The sequence below is a fragment of the Blennius ocellaris genome (assembly GCF_963422515.1).
Source record: "Blennius ocellaris genome assembly, chromosome: 5".
In the NCBI taxonomy this organism is placed as follows: domain Eukaryota; kingdom Metazoa; phylum Chordata; class Actinopteri; order Blenniiformes; family Blenniidae; genus Blennius; species Blennius ocellaris.
Window position 1 is genome coordinate 2,811,191 of NC_137654.1, and position 19,500 is coordinate 2,830,690.

Genomic DNA, 19,500 nt, shown 5'->3' on the forward strand with positions numbered 1-19,500 from the left:
GGTTTAAAAGAATTGTGTGGTCGACTGTGTCAAAAGCAGCCGTGAGGTCTAGAAGCACTAAAATGGCAGAGCCTCCAGAATCAGTCATTAAAAACCTTTAAAAGTGCAGATTCAGGACTGTGCAAAGCTTTGTAACCTGACTGAAACGGGTCGAAGGTGCCATTTGCATCCAAAAAAGGTTGTAACTGTGCAAAAACGCATTTCTCTAAAATTTTAGACACTAAAGGTAATTTAGAGATTGGACGGTAGTTTGCTAAAACTGCAGGGTCAAGGCCAGGTTTTTTAATCAAAGGCTCTACAACTGCTTTCTTACAAAAGCTGCTGTTGATGATCTCCCTAACAGAAGAGCCAATGGTGCCCCAAACCTCTTTAAAAGAGCGAGGAGGGACTGGGTCTGTGAGACAGGAGGTTTTAGTTTAGAAACTATACCTGAGGAGGGACTGGGTCTGTGGGACAGGAGGAAGGTTTTAGTTTAGAAACTATACCTGTGAGCACAGACAGTGGCACAGACTCAAACTGACAGAAAGCAACTGAGCACTGAGTGGCACAGAACACCACAATGAAGAGGGAGACATGTTGGCCCTAATAGCAGCAACCTTCTCATTAAAAAAGGAGAGGAATTGTTCACAAGTTTTCTTTGACATCTCCAATGAAGTGGACGGACTCGGATTAAAAACAGAACCAATAGTTTTAAAAAGATCTCGAGGCTGACTGACATTATTCAAAATCAAGTCTGAGAAATATTTCGTTTTTTCAGTTTTAACAGCACTCTGATAATTTCTCCAGCACTCTCTAAGAATCTGGTGCGAAACCTCCAAACGATCCTCCTTCCACCTCCGCTCCGCCCTCCGACACTCACGCCGAGCTGCGTGCGTAGTGCCATTGAGCCACGGTTCCTGCTTTGGCTTGGGACAAATGGCTTTAAGTGGAGCAACACTGTCCAGGACTTCAGAGCAGGTGGAAATAAAAGAGTTCATCAATTGCTCCGTGTCCATAAATGCAGCGGAGTTTAGAGGATCCAGTGCCGATGCAGTGAAAAGAGGAGAAAAAGCAACAGCCGTGTCCGGCTTGATAACACGACTGTGACGCACGGGAGACAGCTTCACCTCCAAGTCCAAAATAAAATCCAACGTGACAGGGCTGTGGTCAGAGAACACGGCATCTCCGACAAGGACATGGTCAACAGTAAAACCACAAGACAACACAAGGTCCAGCGTGTGTCCGTGCACTTGTGTTGGGTCAGTGACGTGTTGTGTCAAATTAAAAGCTTCCACCAAGTCCAAAAACTCGCTGGCCATTGGCTTAGAGGGACAACATACGTGCACATTAAAATCTCCGACAATTAAAACCCAGTCATAACGCGTGAGCACACAAGCAATAAAGTCATAAAAGTCTCTCATAAAATCCTTGTTGTGCTCCGGTGGTCTGTAGGCGACAGCGCACAGTACTGGGTCAGTCTGGCGCAGCTCAGTTCAAATGAAGAAAAAGACGAGCGAGAGTCCGTCGCGAGACATAGCAGCGAAAGCAGTCTCTGTAGTCCCGTGGAAGATCCGAGGACCACACCGCGCCAGGAGAAAGAGCCAGCCAGGCTTTCAGCTTCACCAGCCGACCGGATCGCACTCACCCGGAGGAGGTGCTCAGGCAGGTCGGCCAGGTAGAAAGCATTCCACTTGTTGTTTGCGTCACGAATTGTACACGATTGCACCGTTTGTTTTATTTTTAGCAGTTCTTGACGATTATACACCAGCAGTGAGTCGATGGTCCTTGTGACAGAAGTTAAAATCAGCATAAAATAAATACAACAAATAAAACTGAGCAGAGCCAAGCGGCGTACCAGACACACCGGCGCCATCTTAGCTTCCACCGTAATGCGCACCATGCTTCTGCACCAAAATTCAAACAAGCCTCATGCAATCCCACACACATTTTCAACAAGAAAAACAATAGGTGGGAATGCCAGAGGTGCGACCAAGTCCTTGTTATGCAAGTCAAAGTCAAGTCACAAGTCTTTGTGGTCAAGTCCCAAGTCTACACAGTCGAGTCTCGAGTCAGGTCCCAAGTCTAGACAGTCGAGTCTCAAGTCGGGTTCCGAGTCGGGTTCCAAGTCTACACAGTCGAGTCTCGAGTCGGGTCCCAAGTCTAGACAGTTGAGTCTCGAGTCGGGTTCCGAGTCGGGTTCCAAGTCTACACAGTCGAGTCTCGAGTCGGGTCCCAAGTCTACACAGTCGAGTCTCGAGTCGGGTCCCAAGTCTACACAGTCGAGTCTCGAGTCGGGTCCCAAGTCTAGACAGTTGAGTCTCGAGTCGGGTTCCAAGTCTACACAGTCGAGTCTCGAGTCGGGTCCCAAGTCTAGACAGTTGAGTCTCGAGTCGGGTTCCAAGTCTAGACAGTCGAGTCTCGAGTCGGGTTCCAAGTCTACACAGTCGAGTCTCGAGTCGGGTCCCAAGTCTACACAGTCGAGTCTCGATTCGGGTCCCAAGTCTAGACAGTCGAGTCTCGAGTCGGGTGCCAAGTCTAGACACTCAAGTCTCAAGTCGAGTCCGAGTCCAAAACCTTTTCCCTCAAGTCCTAAACAAGTCATTAAAACATTTCCTGCTGAGGCCCCGATAAAGACATACGTATTTGGCAGAGATTTCCATGCGCTTGTGAGATGTTGTGAGACGTAAGCTTTTAGTTATATTCACAGTATTTGTCTGTCAAACACAATGCAGTGTAAGAAATGCTCCACTCCTACAACCCCAGACATTTGAAGAAACATCCACACCTGGAATTGAATAAAATTAAATAAAATGAATGTATACATTAAGGATCAAGAAAGCCTGTGACAGGCTGGCGACCTCTCCAGGGTGTATCCTGCCCTCACCCAGAGCCTGCTAGGATCGGCTCGAGCGCCCCTCGACCCTGAATACGATAAGCAGTGGAGAAAAAGGATGGAATTTGTGATTGATCCTGAAACTCTCTGCTTCTGTCATTATGAGCAAAAGATAATAGACATATATTAACTTCAGTGAATAAACAATAAAAACATGTTCGGAAAATGTTACAAAAACTTTATTTCTTTCAATGTGCTTTTCCAAAAAAAGTGCCACTGAATATTAACAAAAATAAACACAACACACAAGTTTATCTGTTGCCTATAGCAGTCTTTGGACTTATTCATACAAGATTGCCCTATAAATAACCCATACATAATGTTTAGTTTTTAAATGGAAAACTGTATCTTTGAAGGACCACTTCACCTTTAAGATGACTTGTTCTATCAGTGACACTCCCCAGAAGGAGTTCAATACAAGGATAACTTAGGTTTTTGTCACATTCCTTCAAGAAATCCAGAATGAATGGCTTTTATTGAAGGGAATGCGATCTGCTCCCCCTGCTGGGCAAAAACAGTCCCTGCCATTTCCATTGATTCTGGATTTCCTGAATCACTTTCAAGGAATGTGACAAAAACCTAAATTTTCCTTGTCGTCAAGTCATTGTGGGGAGTGTTACTGATAGAACAAGTTATCTTAAAGGCGAAGTGGCCCTTCAAGGTATAAATGTGCCCAAAGACTGTTAAACTGTAAAGCCTTGTAAACTGAGCCATGCTGTCCCATGGTGGATGCACACACGTCACTGTTTCGTTCTACAGACGAGCATTGCATTTGCAAAAGATTATATTGGCCAAAAGTCTGTCAGTCATTTGGGCCCCATGGGGCCACATTATGATGCCACCATGGCTGAAAACTCACTCCACTGGTAGCAGGAGCTGCCAAGACTCTTGATTGCAACTGAAAATAGTGACGGAACAGCCTTCATATGCATTGCCCACAACCACAGCACACTCGAGTGACGTGAACATCCTTCCATTGTCTCTTGCGGTTTGCGGCAAACAGACCTCCTTCTTCAAGGTTCTCATCTTCCTCCTTGAGAGACACAGGTTGGTTCGCTTCCACTGCATCTCGCAGGATCAGTTCTAGAAAAACATGCAAAAATAAAACAGCCCTTACTGTTCATGTTGGTTATACAATGGGTTGAACTCAATAGTATGTTTGTGGTAGTCTGTTATTTAAGAAGAAATACAATAATAAGAATGCAAATACAGTGTGGGTGGAAATATAAAAAAAATCTAAACTATTGCAGCAAAAATAGCAAAGTTCGTTGTTTCTATATATAGTTAAACTCAAAATGTACCTTTCATTTCTTTGGCCACCTCTGCCTGGATTTCAGGACAGGCCTGCACATGGCGCTCCACCCAATGTAAAGCACACGTGGGTCCAGGGCCGCTGCTTTGAGGTAAACTGGGTCAGAACACGGGACAGTGGTTCCACGCTGGGCAGTGGCCATTTTTACATTCAGAAAGATTCCAAGAAATCTTTTTTTCAGGGATTCCTGGAGAGTTCTAACCAAAGTGACTAGGAAACAGGCTTGTGGCATCATCTTCTCAAGGTGGTGATTGAGAGCCTGAATGGTGGACCAACAGAACTGATGGGAACCACCTTCTCCCCTGTGCCAAACCTGTTGCTTCTGCAAATGGCTTCAGGATGTCCACCAGCTCCTTCGACAGACTCCACTGCCGTGCTGTGAAGATCAACTCCCTGTGTCCCACCTTTTCCAGGACAGTGGAGACTTTAGAGGATCGCACTGAAGAGCTGCCTTCACCTGCCTCAGTGTTGAATTCCATCTGGTGTTGACAGTAGCAGGAATGCCGTTTCTTTCCCATACACAGCTTCAAACTCCTCTTTGAATGTTCTGCTTGTGTGAAGAAGTGAGCTGAGTTTTCACTTTGACAGAGTAGATGTTGTCACCTTTGTCTTTCAGTCGTTAAGTGTGACGAGATCGTGTGCAAAAGATTGCAGGCGCCGTTTCCGTGCCAGAACAGCATGGAGTACCTCCTGATTGTCTGACCTGAGGTCATGCCATAGCTCTGGGTCATCAAGTGATCGTCACCATGGACCTCATCTTCTTCATTGGGGAAACATACTGTGAACGCCTTCTGCATATGTGCTGCATTCTCAGTAATAACATAGTCCAGCTTACTTTTAATGTCTTACTCATTGCATATGGCCTCAAATTGTTCACAGATCCTTTCTCCTGTGTGTGAGCCTTTGAAGCGACCACTGGCCAGGAGGTTGGACTTCAGCTGTATGTTGTCTTGGTCTATCTTCATGTAGTGTACGGTGACTCCAAGAACCCCCCTCATCCTTCAGTCAGTCCAAATATCAACAGTGACTGAAGTGCTATCTGCTTTGCTCAGCTGAGTTTTCAAATGGTCACGCCTTTCTCCAGCAACTGTCTTGTTTTTCAGGTCAGTGTTTTGCGACACACCAGGTTGTATTTAGGATCAACTATTTTCGGAAAATCCCGAAAACTCCTGTGTTCCACCACTGACAGGGGCATGTTGCACCCAATCACTAATTTTTCCAAAATTCCATTGGTAATAGCTTTCTGCTGTGGATGATTCGTGGAGTACTGCCCCACACGGATGTCCAGGAACTGTAAGACTGAAGGCTGTTGAGGATCTGGTTCATTCGGAATGCTTTTGCTCCCCATATATTCGTCATATCTGTAAAATTAAAATAGAACATGTCAGGAAATGTACTACAGCTTTCCTAGTAGTAGACTAAATAACACTACTATTTATTTTCAACTTATTTCATTAGAATTTTCAACTCAGTACATCTGTAATGTTAGGTTAAAAGACACAATAATAGTATTTAACCACTGTAGGCCCAGATAGAGCTACAAACTCAGACTCCATTAACAGCTTGTAGATCTGTTATCACAGTAGAATACAAAACCAAAACCTAATTTAATTATTCATTTAATATACTAGCTAGGGTTTATTATTGTTCCAGGTTACTGAGTACCATGTTGTATCTTACTCTGGGAAGGGGGGTACTGACAACCAGAAATGTTTAAGACACTCTATATTTGGTGTATTCAATTCAATTGTCCATTTTGTTTTCAACCTTTAATTGGTTAACTGAGCTCATATACTTGGTCCAAATGTTTATAATAACTTTGATTATAAACTTTTTAGTACCATTCAGCCACTAGAGCATCATTTTGATTGTGGAACCAGAAACACTGATGGCTCTTTTGGCTCAATTTGTACACTCAGTAAAATTAACATGGTTTGAGTTATTGTAATGCAAAACCTTAGTGTAAATACAAATTTAAGACATACCGTATATACTACAGAAATATATTTTGTAGATGGCAACCCAAAAATTGTTATTTTTATGATTCACTTTTATTTTCAAAAGTTGACTGTGGTAACCCAAACTACATTGAGAGAGTACAAATGGAACTAAATGACCCGTTAGTGTCTAATTTTCACACTCATGATTCGATAGTAGCAGCTAACTGACAACTAGCTAGCTTTTCGATCCTATGCTGAAAACATCAGTAGCGCACAAGTCGTCCGCAGTATGTAAAAGTTAGCCAATATTTTTTATAAGACAGATGCAGGATTAGCTCACTTTAGTAAAATGCTAAACAACAGGGAGCACGTACTTATCCTTGTGTTTCTTCAAGTACCGGTTGAAGTTGGAAGTTGTTTCGTGACCATCAGTGATCTTCACATCACTGAACCTGCATTCAGTAATCCGTTGTTTGACTTTGTAATTGTTGTAAGCAAAGGAAATAATTCTTGGTTGGCTCATGCTGCCGCCGTCAGTCCTTCCTACGCTGGAGGGGGTATGAGTCACATCACGTTGTTTATCACGTAGCGGCTGCAGCCGCCCTGAACGTGGCTGACAGCGGGTTTCACTGTGACACGAGGAAACGAAGTGGTAAGAATGAATTAGATTTATATATCACACTTGTCATTATGGCATGACTTGATATGACTCGTCAAGTCAAAGGGGTCGAGTCAAGTCCAAGTCTAGAATCACTGAGCCTAGAGTCCAAGCAAGTCCGAGTCTTTTATTGATTTCATCAAGGCGAGTCAAAAAGTCATAAAATCAGGACTCGAGTCCGAGTTTCCCATCTCTGGGTAATGAGAATTGGGCCCTATCGCGACTACTCCCATTCATAGTTGGGCATTTGTTGCCTGATGGTCACATGGCATGGCAAACATTGTTGAACTTTAAAGACATCATTGAACTTGTGGTTGCTCCGACACACACAGATGAGTCCATTGCACATCTTGAAGACAAAGTTCCAGAGCACAGACACAAATATCATGAACTCTTTCGTGATGTGACACTGCTACCAAAACATAATTATTTGAAGCACTAACCCAAACTGGTCAGACCTTGTGGTCCTCTTGTGGGACACGACCTTGCGGTTTGAGGCAAAGCATCGTTTTTTTCAAGCAGCTCATTTGATAGCAACCGCTTTAAAAACACGCCCCTCTCACTGGCCATGACGCTTCAACTAATGATGTCATATTATCTCAGTTCATCCAGTTTCGAAAAAACTGGACTTGAGATGACAAATGTCTCAACAGTTCCTGTGGATGTTTTGAAACAAGGAATAGCACAGATTATTGAACGGAACTGTCCCAGCACAACTGATGTCTGTCCACCAGGGGTGTAACATTCAGAAATGGAAGGATTGTGGTTTATGGTGCTACAAGCTGATTTTACAGAGATTTTGGAGAGAGTCTTCAGATTTTTATTATACAGGAGAGACTGTGCAGGAAGGCTTTCTGGGTGGTACAGAGAACACTTCAGAGCTTTTGAGCTGAGCCCATGTCCAGCCAGAGAATCTGTTTTGGTTAAACTCAATGAGCTAGCTGATGACCACCCTTTGGCAGACTATTTTATTGGATCACTGAGAATGGTGACTTTGAAAAGATACATAATCATATAAGGCAGCGGTTCTTAGCCTCTGGTCTGTAGCTAACGGTAGGCCGCAAAGGCCAACGACAGAGCCTCACATGCCTCACATGCCCCCTTGTTTTTCAGTTCCTCTTACAGGCTGGTGTCCCCATTATTTTCTTAAGTCAATTATTTATTAATAGATCAGAACTATAGATGGAGGCGAGCACATTCAGATTTTTGGGGGGGAATTAATTACCACCGCTCCGTCTATAAATAGACTGGGCTTCGCTCCCAGGGGCTCCTTCGTTCATTACTCCTTGCCGTTTCCTGGGAGGCGCAGCGTTCCGAGCGTGTTCCCAATTTCTGCAGGTGCAGTTTGAGGACCACACATTCCCCGCAGCCGGCTGGCTGGCCGAGGGCACAGTGTTTTGGCATGTCTGTACCGGCCGTACCGTTTTCGCTTTTTTTTCCCCCTCGGGGTCTCGTTGTGTTTGTGTTTCTTTCTTAGCCCAGTGTCGGTCCTGGTTGGGCGGTCCTGTGTAAGGGTTAGGGTCAGGGCTAACCCTGCCTCCCGCATCACCTGCCTGCTGCTGTGTGGTTAAATTGGCTTTTGCACTTTTGTTAGTTGTTGTTCTTGCCGAGTTTGCACAAATATGCTTGCACTGTTTTTAGTAAAATGTCAGGTATGTACACACATTTCATTCACAACAGTGAACATTGAAATATTGAAAATACAGCTCCACCGCCTCCTTCAGACTGGAATCTTGACCTGGCCCACAGCTCCACCGCCTCCTTCAGACTGGAATCTTGACCAGCCCACAGCTCCACCGCCTCCTTCGGGTTGGAATCTTGACCAGGCCCACAGCTCCACCGCCTCCTTCAGGTTGGAATCTTGACCAGGCCCACAGCTCCACCGCCTTCTTCAGGTTGGAATCTTGACCAGCCCACAGCTCCACCGCCTCCTTCAGGTTGGAATCTTTAACCTCGGGTATGTGCAGCTGAATGGTCATCAGGTCTGTCAGCCCTCAGTTTGTGAGATTTGTCTTGATCAGTGTGAGCTGAATCTTCTTTCTGCGTGCGCACAGCGAGCTGGCCGGGTCATGATGAGGTCCATGAGGCTAAGTACAGGAATGTTCTTAGCCTTTGTGGTGGAGTCAGGGTTGACATGTTGCCATGTCAACCGCTGCACAGTCCTAGCTCTGAAATAGACGTTTATCGTTACAAGGGTGATGGTGAGAAAAATTATAAAGGTAGAATACTCTTTTTTCCAAAATGTATATTTCCTTGCATTTAGATCACTTGTCTGAATATATATTATATTCTATATACTTTCAATAATTGAATTTAGACCAAAATGTGTCACAGGACGAGATGATCACAGATAAGTTGCTTTGTGAATGTCTACTACGTCTTAGAAATGTATTATACCTGCTGTACAGATCATCCTTCATTAGACTCCAATCAGTCTGAATCTCGTCACACTTAACGCCAGTTCCTTCCAACAGGGGCTTGTAATGATTAGCCAGACTCTGATCTCTTCATCCCCATACTCTGAAGAAATAAATCTCCATAGCATAAAACACAAGTATAAAGTTACTACAGACTGAGACTCAACACAGTAACTGAAAAACAATTCTAAATAAATATTCAAAGGTTAAACCAACTGTCAAGTTTCAACTATTGAACAAAGATCAAACAAAACTGTCTATTGACCAAATGTTTACATCTGCTTAAGTACTATGTGCCTGGCCACTTCAATTTACAGTCAATGGATGACCGTCCAATATAATGCAGTTATAAGGCCAATAAATAGCATTTCCACTTACAGAGGGAAAAAACAATTGTGAATTAAATTCCATACCATCCATTTCATCATTTCATCCCTTGGGGGCCACAGTGAGAAGGAAACTATACTGGCAGCCTGAATGACACCAAGATCACAGAAGTGATTGTTCCTGGCTTGTGTCAGGCTCTGGGTCGCGGGCTTTCTGGTAGAGCTGATCCCTGATCACACCTATAAAACAATTCTTTTATTGTCTGAGGCAGGTTTGATTCTTTTGGACTTGTTATAAATAAAACACAAAAATAACAATATACTCATCATTAATGATGATATTCAAAAGTGAAGAGGTGTTAAAAGTTGTTGAAACTTAAAATGTAAAATACTGGATTTAATGTATTATTTGATGTAATTGCTGACTTTAATTACAAGTAACTGTATGTCACTTTCCCACTGAAGCCTTTCTGAAAACTAGTGTACACGAGGGTACTAGTGTTATGTCAATAGCTTCTTTCAGATGTAAACCAACCTGTTGGGGCACTTGGACAGAGTAGAGTGAACTTTTGCAGTGTGCAGTGACACCGGCTACAGTTAAAGGTCTTCTCTGTGCTTCCAATGACAGCTTCTTCAAAACATCACAACATCCAGCCTGAAGTGGGCAAAGCCAACCAGTGTTCTTCTCCTGCAGCTTAACAAAGACCTTTGCTTTTGACTTGCATCTGAAATTAAAAATGTATCAATTTAATATAGAACTTTAAAAAAATCAATATTCTGATACAACTTAGTGACTGCACATAAATATTGACTTTTAGGTTTGCCACAGAATTGATGCAGCTGCTGCAGAAAACATGATTTTTGGAGCAGTGAGACCAAGGTAATCAATGTATTCTGTCGCTCTACAAGAAGCAAATAAAATGAGTGGAAACATTGTTAAAGTAAAAGTCTTTTACCATGTACATGGTGTGATACACATTTATTATATTACCATGTTTGTTCATGCTCAATTTGTAAATTATACAAGTCTTGAAGACTTCCTTGTCATTGACAATACTTTGTTATTATTTAATTCTGGTGAAGAAAATGTAAATAATGCAGTAACCTGGTGTAGGTGTTCCGTAATGGCAGGAGGGCCATTCAGCAATGTCTGCAGTGCAGCTCCAGGGGGGGCAGCCACCTTGTGTCCCCTACATGTGTTGATGTTCTTGGAGGTTTTCCAAACACAGCAAACGCAGCCATCAGATCGGTACGGTTCAAAGGTGAATTGTGATAGAATACATAAATGTTCAGTAGCAGCGTAGATAATGTTGTGTACAAACGGACATTTTTCAGCCCATCTTTGTCGACCAGTTCTAACCGGTGTGCAAAGCAATGAACGGCTTTCTCACACAGCTGCAGTTCCTCGAGCAGAGCGGCCACAACATTGTGTTTTCCAAGCATCACTGCCGAATCCAACTCATTGTGAGACTCATCCTCTGTGACATCATCCATGGCATTCCATCTGGCCTGGAAGATGGAGGGTGCATCAGCCTGGGAAACACGCTGCAGCGCTGCAAAGTGGCGAGACGCCTCCCCTCAGAAGCAAACCTCACAATGATATAATGGAGATGGAATCACCATCCTTAAGACTTTGCCTTCATTTCTTTTGCTCAACATCAGCGATGATGTGGAGAAAATGTTGTGCTGCTTTATCATTCCGGTACGTCGAGCCAATGTCGAGTCCTTTGGCTTCACCCAAGTCACTCATCCAGGGGAAGCCGGTGAATGGTCTTGTTTTATAAAGGAGCGTTTCTGGAACTAAAAGCCATTAAGAGCTTTTAATCAAGTGTTGATCATTGAAACATCATTTTTATTTACCATTCCTCTAGTCTTCATCTTTCTTACAGGACATGTACTTATTCTACCACAATTCTCCTTTGGACAGAAGTAAGTGTAGGACCACCGCCAAGCATTCCAAGCCCTGCAGGGAGAACCACTGGTTCCCCACCTGGAGTCGCCTCGGCACTACTGATGTCACTCAATAGTTACCTTCTCACTACTGAACACCAATACAAAGATCACTATATTCATGCAATAATGACACAATAAAGTCTTGTAATGCAATAACAGCACATTAGATCAGTGTTTTTCAACCTTTTTGAGCCAAGACACACTTTTTTCTTTGGAAAAATCTGGAGGCACACCACCACCCGAAAATGTTAAAATGTGAAACTCTGTAGCCTCTGTTAACAATATAAAGTCATTCTCATCAAAGTTTTATCAACAGGAATTAAATAAATACAGAAAAAAAGTATTTCCCAATTTCTTTTTTTTTTATTTGTACTCCCTCAGTGTGAAACCTGGACCTGATGGATGAAGAGCTGAGATCCTGGTTCACATTCTTCCTTTTCAAAAACTTCTCCATCACTGTCACTGACACAGTACTTTGATACAAGATGGTAGCAGGAGGTGGAGATGAACCACACTGATGTCTGTTAAGTTTCGATTTTACTAGCAAATGTATGTGCTGCCCTCTATTGGCAGCACATGGTATTTATACATGATTAGTCTTCACCACACTGCTCTCACAGCTGACAGCGGCTGTGAGAGCAAATGATTTTTAGAAAAAAATGTGAAATTGGATAATTTCCCACGGCTCACCTGACGAGATCTCTGGAACACCAGTGAGCCGCGGAGCAGTGGGTGAAAAACTCTGGGTTAGAGTATGTGAACATCTTCTCAACTCTTTCAATTTCATTTCTGTTGATTGTGTGAATCATCTGTTCTGCCTGTGTGGTTCCAGGCTGTGCTGCTGCCCCTGCAGCCCCTGCAGCCCCTGCAGCACTGCTGCCCCTGCTTCCCCCTGCTGCCCCCTGCATCCCAGCCCCTACTGCCCCTGCTGCCCCTGCAGCACCTGATGCCCCCTGCGTCCCCCTGCTGCCCCTGCTTCCCCCTGCTGCCCCTGTTGCCCCTGTTTCCCCCTGCTGCCCGGCGATGAGCCTCAATGGTTTGGTGGCACTCTCAGGCTTCCACTGTGAAGTTGCTAGAAGCTTCTCTGAAGACGTTGGTTCAGCACTGCCAGTATCAGACGGGAGTTTGATGCACACTGCAGAACGTTTCCCATCTTTGAGGTTCACCCATGGGAAATCTTTTTCCCAACAGGCCCGGTGTGTCCTGCAGCTGGGTGAATTCAAAATAAATGACTAAACTGGCTCTCAAAATTAAAAGAAATATTTGTTAACTTAAAATCATTATGTGTGCATCCAATTTAAGGTTGAAATCTCATACATGATGATTAAATGCAGATTTTATGTGCCCTTTTGGAAAGTGTGTTTCTATAATAAACATTGTGATATGAACAATCCTTGCAATGTGTCCGTGGGCACTGGGCACACAGAGAGACAGTTGTGCCATTTTAATTTGATATGCACAAGAAGACAAAAGGCACTGGCCAAAATCATGATATCCCTGCATTGTTTGGTCCATTTAAAGTTTTTCATGCGTCTGAATTTCTTTATATATTCATGAAATTAAACAAAATTGTTGCTGAAATGTTTACAGCTTATTCAAAACCCTGATGTAATGCTTTCTAGACCAAATCTTTTTTCCTGAGTTCACAAAGCTCTTCATCTGATCACACTGCTTGTCTTTTTGCTGTTTACTCTGCTGTTGCTCTTCCGCTGCTCTTCTGTTCTTGGGGTTACTGACCCCCTCCATGAAACGCCACATGACATGCTATAATGAAGAAATGGAATTACCAGTCATGAGGCCGGTATGTTTAAATGAAAATGAAACTGTCAGAAATGAACTGGAAGAAGACAAATATTCATTTGAGTGAGTGACTTCAGTATTTTCTTGTGCTGCACCTGCCATGTTTAAATGAAACTTTAATACTGATCTCAATCATTTCATTTCAATATCTTCATTACTTTTTAGTCTTAAGTTTCCAATTTTATGTACAACAATACATGATGATATACTCGCAGAATATAGTTTATCCACAGAAATGATCCAAAAGTACCTTCTCACTATGTGATCAGTCAAAACCCTGCACTTTCCTCCTGTTTTCTTCTAATGCCTGTTCACTACAATATATTCATTATTCAATGTTTCATTCAAAAGTTGAACTAATCTACAATAATACTCACCAAATCTAGTGATATGTGAGGCCAGGTGTCTCGAATTCGGTCACGTCGCAATCTCATGATTTGACGGTGTTTTGCGAGATTCAAAATGGCGGGGCCCACGCTCCGGCCGTGAAGTGGTTCTTGGTTCAAATGCTGGTAAAATATGACGTTTTCGTCCTCAAACATTGCACTAGTCCCACAGACTAGCCATGTACTAGTCTGTAGAAGTATGTACAGGTCTCGGACTGGTGGACGACGTTAAGATCGACCCTGTGATCATGTGGTGAGAATGACTTTGTTCAAGAAATGATTGTGTTAATTCCTAACTGTCTCAGCTCTGTGGTTTCCAGAGTCAGCCACAGTGGTGGGACATGCAGAATCTGGAAAGAATAGATATACAAATTATATAGAATAATTATAAAACAAGAGGCTTTTTTAAAAACTTGTGAACAGTGAAGCACATTAAGAATAGTTATGTGTTAATTCATGTATACAGTAAAACCTCTGATGTAGGGACGTCCTAAAATCCAAGGGCAAGTGTCCCCTGAAGACACGTGTCCTCTCTTCGGAGGGACGGGTCACAAGGACAAATTGTAGGACCAGTTGAAATTGAATGAACCAAACATAAAATGTATATATATATAAATATATATAAATATAAGGAAGAGATACAGACACGAAAACTCCTCACCATGCATGGTGGGTTCCATCCCAAATCCAGCACCTTGAGACTGTATGCTAGCCGTAAGGAAGGAGGCCGAGGACTAGTGAGCGTGAGAGACACTATCCAGGATGAAACATCCAAGCTCCATACGTACATCAAGGACAGGGCTCCAACGGATGACATACTCAACGAAAGTCTCAGACAATGGTGAGATGAAGAGGTGCTGGAAGAGGGACCATCATGGGAGGACAAGCCCCTACATGGGATGTACCACCGGAACTTAACTGAAGTGGCTGATCTCAAGAAGTCCTACCAATGGCTAGAGAGGGCTGGCCTACAGGACAGCACAGAGGCCCTCATCCTGGCTGCACAGGAGCAGGCTCTGAGCACCAGAGCCATAGAAGCCCAGATCTACCACACCAGACAAGACCCAAGGTGTAGACTGTGCAAAGAGGCACCTGAGACCATCCAGCACATAACTGCAGGGTGCAAGATGCTGGCTGGGAAAGCATACATGGAACGCCATAACCAAGTGGCTGGCATAGTGTACCGAAACATCTGTGCAGAGTATGGTCTGGAAACCCCAAGGTCACAGTGGGAGACCCCCCAAAGGTGGTGGAGAATGACTGAGCGAAGATCCTGATGGACTTCCAGATACAGACAGACAGGATGGTAATGGAGAACCAACCAGACATCGTGGTGGTTGATAAAGGGCAGAGGAAAGCCGTGGTGGTGAATGTAGCAGTACCAAGTGATGGAACATCAGAAAGAAGGAGTACCAGGGGCTCAGAGAGGAGCTGGAGAGGCCTGGAAGGTGAAGGTGAAGGTGACAGTAGTGCCCTCGGGGCAGTGACCCCCAAACTGGAGTAGTGGCTACAGCAGATCCCTGGAACAACCTCTGGTAGAGGACCAGGACCCTCGAGCTCCCAGGCCTCTGGTAGAGGACCAGGACCCTCAAGCTCCCAGGCCTCTGGTAGAGGACCAGGACCCCCAAGCCCCCAGGCCTCTGGTCGAGGACCAGGACCCTCGAGCTCCCAGGCCTCTGGTAGAGGACCGGGACCCTCAAGCTCCCAGGCCTCTGGTAGAGGACCAGGACCCCATTGCTATAAAAACCTTTAAATCTTTAAATCTTCACTTGACCGTTTGTGTTTGTTGTGTCACAGTGTATGGGATGAAATGGTCCATATTTTTGCAAGATGATGGGCTTTCTGATTAACAATAGTCATTTAAACGAGCCATTCATAGAGCATAACCAAAAGGATATCTTCATCTACAACCCCAACATGTCCCCACTCATCGGTCAGGATATGTTGGTTAGTTCTGGATCACCTGCCACTCTCAACCACTAGATGGCGAGCCACTACCCAACCACAGCTGCGTTGCTGTAGGGATATTTGATCCTTTGTTCCTCGGACACTCGGACCTAACATTTGGATTAGACCCGATAGAACTTTGTGGAACCATTGGCATTCCAACTCTGCGACATCAAACAAACCGAACTCAGACAAACCAAGGAACCACACTTTGAACTGAATTTTGACCTCTGAGTTCTGAAATAAGAAAATATTGTCTGTGTTTTCTAATTGTATTTTATTGTTGTTTATTGCCTATATCTGATTATTAATAGCAACGAAAGAATATATAATATACATCGACTCCAAATGTGTAATATATAAATATATAGACTAAAACGAAATCCTTTTCTGTGTGTCATGTGTCAGGTCCTGAGCCCCCAGTGCGGGACACCTGACATGTTGAGCCTGACTCAGGGTTTCACCTGAGCATCTACTGCAGGTGGGCCATGAGACACTGCAGTCTCATGCAAATCCCTCCCCCCTCCCCCTTCATCCTGCAGACACTGACTGCCCACATGCTCAGCCGGTCATGGACCAGCTGAGCCCCCAGGATTCCACACCTTGCAATGCCCCCACCTTATCAAAAGCCTTTGGATCTGCAAAACTGTGTTCAGTGTTGGGGGGGTTTGTTTACACGGCACCAGTGTGCAGATGCTCTGGATCTAATAAGTTGTAATCCGGCTCCCAAGGTGGACACTTTCTTTCCTGGCTGCTAATCCTGCAGAGCCTGCTGGATTAGGTTACTGCGGTGCTCTCTCCCCTTCCCTCTCCCCTCCCCTCTCCCCCCCTCCCCTCGAAAATTGGGCGTTGCTTCATTCTCCTCCAAACAGACACACACAGTTCATGCAGTCACTGCACACTCATCTGACCCGCCCCTTTCAGCACTCTCAGCCAATCACAGGCAGACCTGCTGGAACAGTGTGTTCAGGTAACACAAAAGAGTCAGAACCAACATCATCAACAAACCTGCTCATTGCAACAAGAACACAACTGCTTGTAACTGAGTTGCTGCACTATTTTTGTAATGTTCCTGATTAAAAAGATATATTGGCAGGAAGACACGCATTTTCAATCAATCAATCAACAATCAATCAATGAAAGACTGTATTTGTCACTGGGGGAGGAGATTAAAAGGTCGCAAAAAGCCGGTGGTTCAAATAAATGCATAGATAAATAGTGAAACAACAGACAACAACTACATTAGTGGGTAAATAAATACCACTAATAGTAAAAATCTAATAATAAAACCATGATTCAAATATCAATACAACAAAGAATGAAGGTCAAAGGTTATAATATGAATAAGCAGAGTGCATGAGGCCAGACAGTGATCAGAACTGAGTTTTTAGTAAAAAACATTTTTATAGCGAGACTGTGGGGGGTGTCGTGTTGTGGCAGCTGCTGAAAGTAACTTTTTACTTACTTGGGATCTCACTTAGTTACTTTTAAAAACAAGTAATCAGTAAAATAACTAAGTTACTTTTTAAAAGGGTAACTCTTAATCAATAATCTGATTCCTTTTCCAAGGTAACTGCAGCAACCCTGATCCCAGCAGCACGGCTGTTAGCATCCTGCTAGCACCAGAGGCCTGCAGATGAAAGCCTCAATTCCTCCACTGCTCTTCTGACCGACCACGAGGGTCGGAGCTTCCCTGGAACCGGCGTCTGGTCTCTCATCAACCAGGGAAGACGTACTGGTTTCCCCAGGATGAGACCTCACAGAACCTTTTGGTGCTTTTCCCTCAAGAAGCAGGAAAAGCCATCACCGACCGACCAGCTGCTGCTCTGGTCTGGACAAGGGAACAACCATGATGCTGCAAACACTCCTGAATCACCAACTTCAGCTCTGTCTTGTTCCCAGCGTTCAGCGTTCAGCCACCAGGGTTTGTCCGGAGCTGCTCACTGCCACTGAGGCCACCGGCTTCCCAGGACGGGACAACAAGCAGCTCCTTCAAAGACGTGAACGATCTGGTAACAACTGGGCGTTACATGAGATGTTGCTCTGCACAGACATGTTTAACTTTTATGGAAAAATTGAGGTGCTGTGTGAGAGTTTCTTCACTAAACGGTGAAAGTGGTTTGAAAAGATCTAGTCCAAGGACTTGAGCCACGGGGGGTCCCTTTGGCTCGGATCATCACCTGACATCCGTAGCACTTCTCAGTTTGTAGTCATGGAGATTCAGGTGGAGCCGAGGAAGCAAGGCAAGTTTGACAGTAACGTCATCAAGGAAGGTGGAGGACCCAAATGATGAAATGCGAGGACTGCTCGGTAGGACCCGACTGAAGCCCCGGAGATGGAGGGAGTGCCGGAGAACCGCAGCGGGAGATCCTGGTTTGATGAATCAGGTTCTCCAGAGCAACTGTTCCACAAGTTGGTCTCTGTCTTGTCTTCTGTGGTTGTGATGTGACCCTCCAGACCACGACCACATCACTCAACCTCAGCCAGGCACCACTCTCTCACCAACTTCTGGAACATCGGTTCCATCCATCCATCCATCCATCCATCCATCCATCCATCCATCCATCCATCCATCCATCCATCCATCCATCCATCCATCCATCCATACATACATACATACATACATACATACATACATACATACATACATACATACATACATACATACATACATACATCCATACATCCATACATCCATCCATACATCCATCCATACATCCATCCATACATACATCCATACATACATCCATCCATACTGGGCACAGGGGTCAATCCTAGTTGGCAGTGGGCAAAGGCAAGGTGATGGTATGTCAACCATTATTATAATTAACATATCACTAATTTAATGAGAATCGACCACAGCCTCTCTCACGCGTGGGATTTTCTATTCCTTCATAGTCACACAACACAATTTATGAGATGTTTACAGAAACGTTGCACTCGTCTTACACATGATTATCACTGTCACCAAACCCTATAGAATACTAATACTAATACTAATCATACTTTATTAATCTCTTTGGGGAAATTCCTTTTCTACATGACCAGTCCTGTTTCTAGGGTGCTGATGTGCAGCCACATCCCGGCGCTCCAGCAGCTGATGAGGATTTTGCTCAGGGATCCACAGTGGTCACATGCCCACAGTGGGGGGTCAAACCTGCCAGCCTCTGATGACCAGGTCCACCTTGAGCCGGATTCATCTTTTTCTTGTAGTTGTCTCACATTGATATATAGAAAGTGAATGAAAGACTCACAGTTTGAGGAGCATTGATGACACCAGTGTTGTACCCAAACTGAAGCGATCCGATCACAGCCGTCCCCACAGCCAGCATCAGCTGGGGGGTGACCTGGGAGCACAGGGACCACAGGGACTCCGTCAGGATTCACTCAAAAGGAAATTCAACTCAAAGTAGCGGCTTTCCTGTTGATCTGACAAAAATGTCAGACAATGCAAATCTGCTTGTCGTGACATGTTGGACATGCCTACCAAGTTTCATCATCCTTGGACAAGACACTGATTTAGTACATTTGAACATGGACCATATTTGCCCCACCCATGTCTGCATCTGATGAAATATGAACATTTTTGCCAGGCCTGGTTTTACTGCTATATTTGCTGTGTTTCCAAATGTGTTCGGGCCCCGAAAAGGCCGTTCATCCCGGCCCATACAACAATCATAATTATAACTCCTTCAGACACAATGGGGTCCTTGCAATTTCGTTATTTGGGCCTTAATTAGATAGAAATGTTTATTTACATAGAAATGTGTAAAACCTTCAGGGATTGACTACAGTGGTGCTGAAGAGCCATATGTGGCTCTAGAGTGACGGGTTACAGTCTTTTGAGCTATAACGATCAAAAAAGCACAAATGATAACATAAAACAAAG

General features: G+C 44.2%; 1 protein-coding gene across 1 annotated transcript in view; it reads right to left on the reverse strand.

Annotated features, from left to right (window-relative positions):
* Window positions 1-18,961, reverse strand: part of LOC308129867 (solute carrier family 2, facilitated glucose transporter member 1-like) — a gene marked incomplete at its 3' end in the record, with an annotated part of 38,337 nt that extends 19,376 nt beyond the window's left edge. The window contains exon 1 of the mRNA XM_080495976.1: window positions 18,866-18,961. Coding sequence (XP_080352102.1) covers window positions 18,866-18,943 — 78 coding nt within the window. The 5' untranslated portion in view covers window positions 18,944-18,961. The remainder of the gene's footprint in view (window positions 1-18,865) is intronic.
* Between the last annotated feature and the right edge of the window lie 539 nt (window positions 18,962-19,500).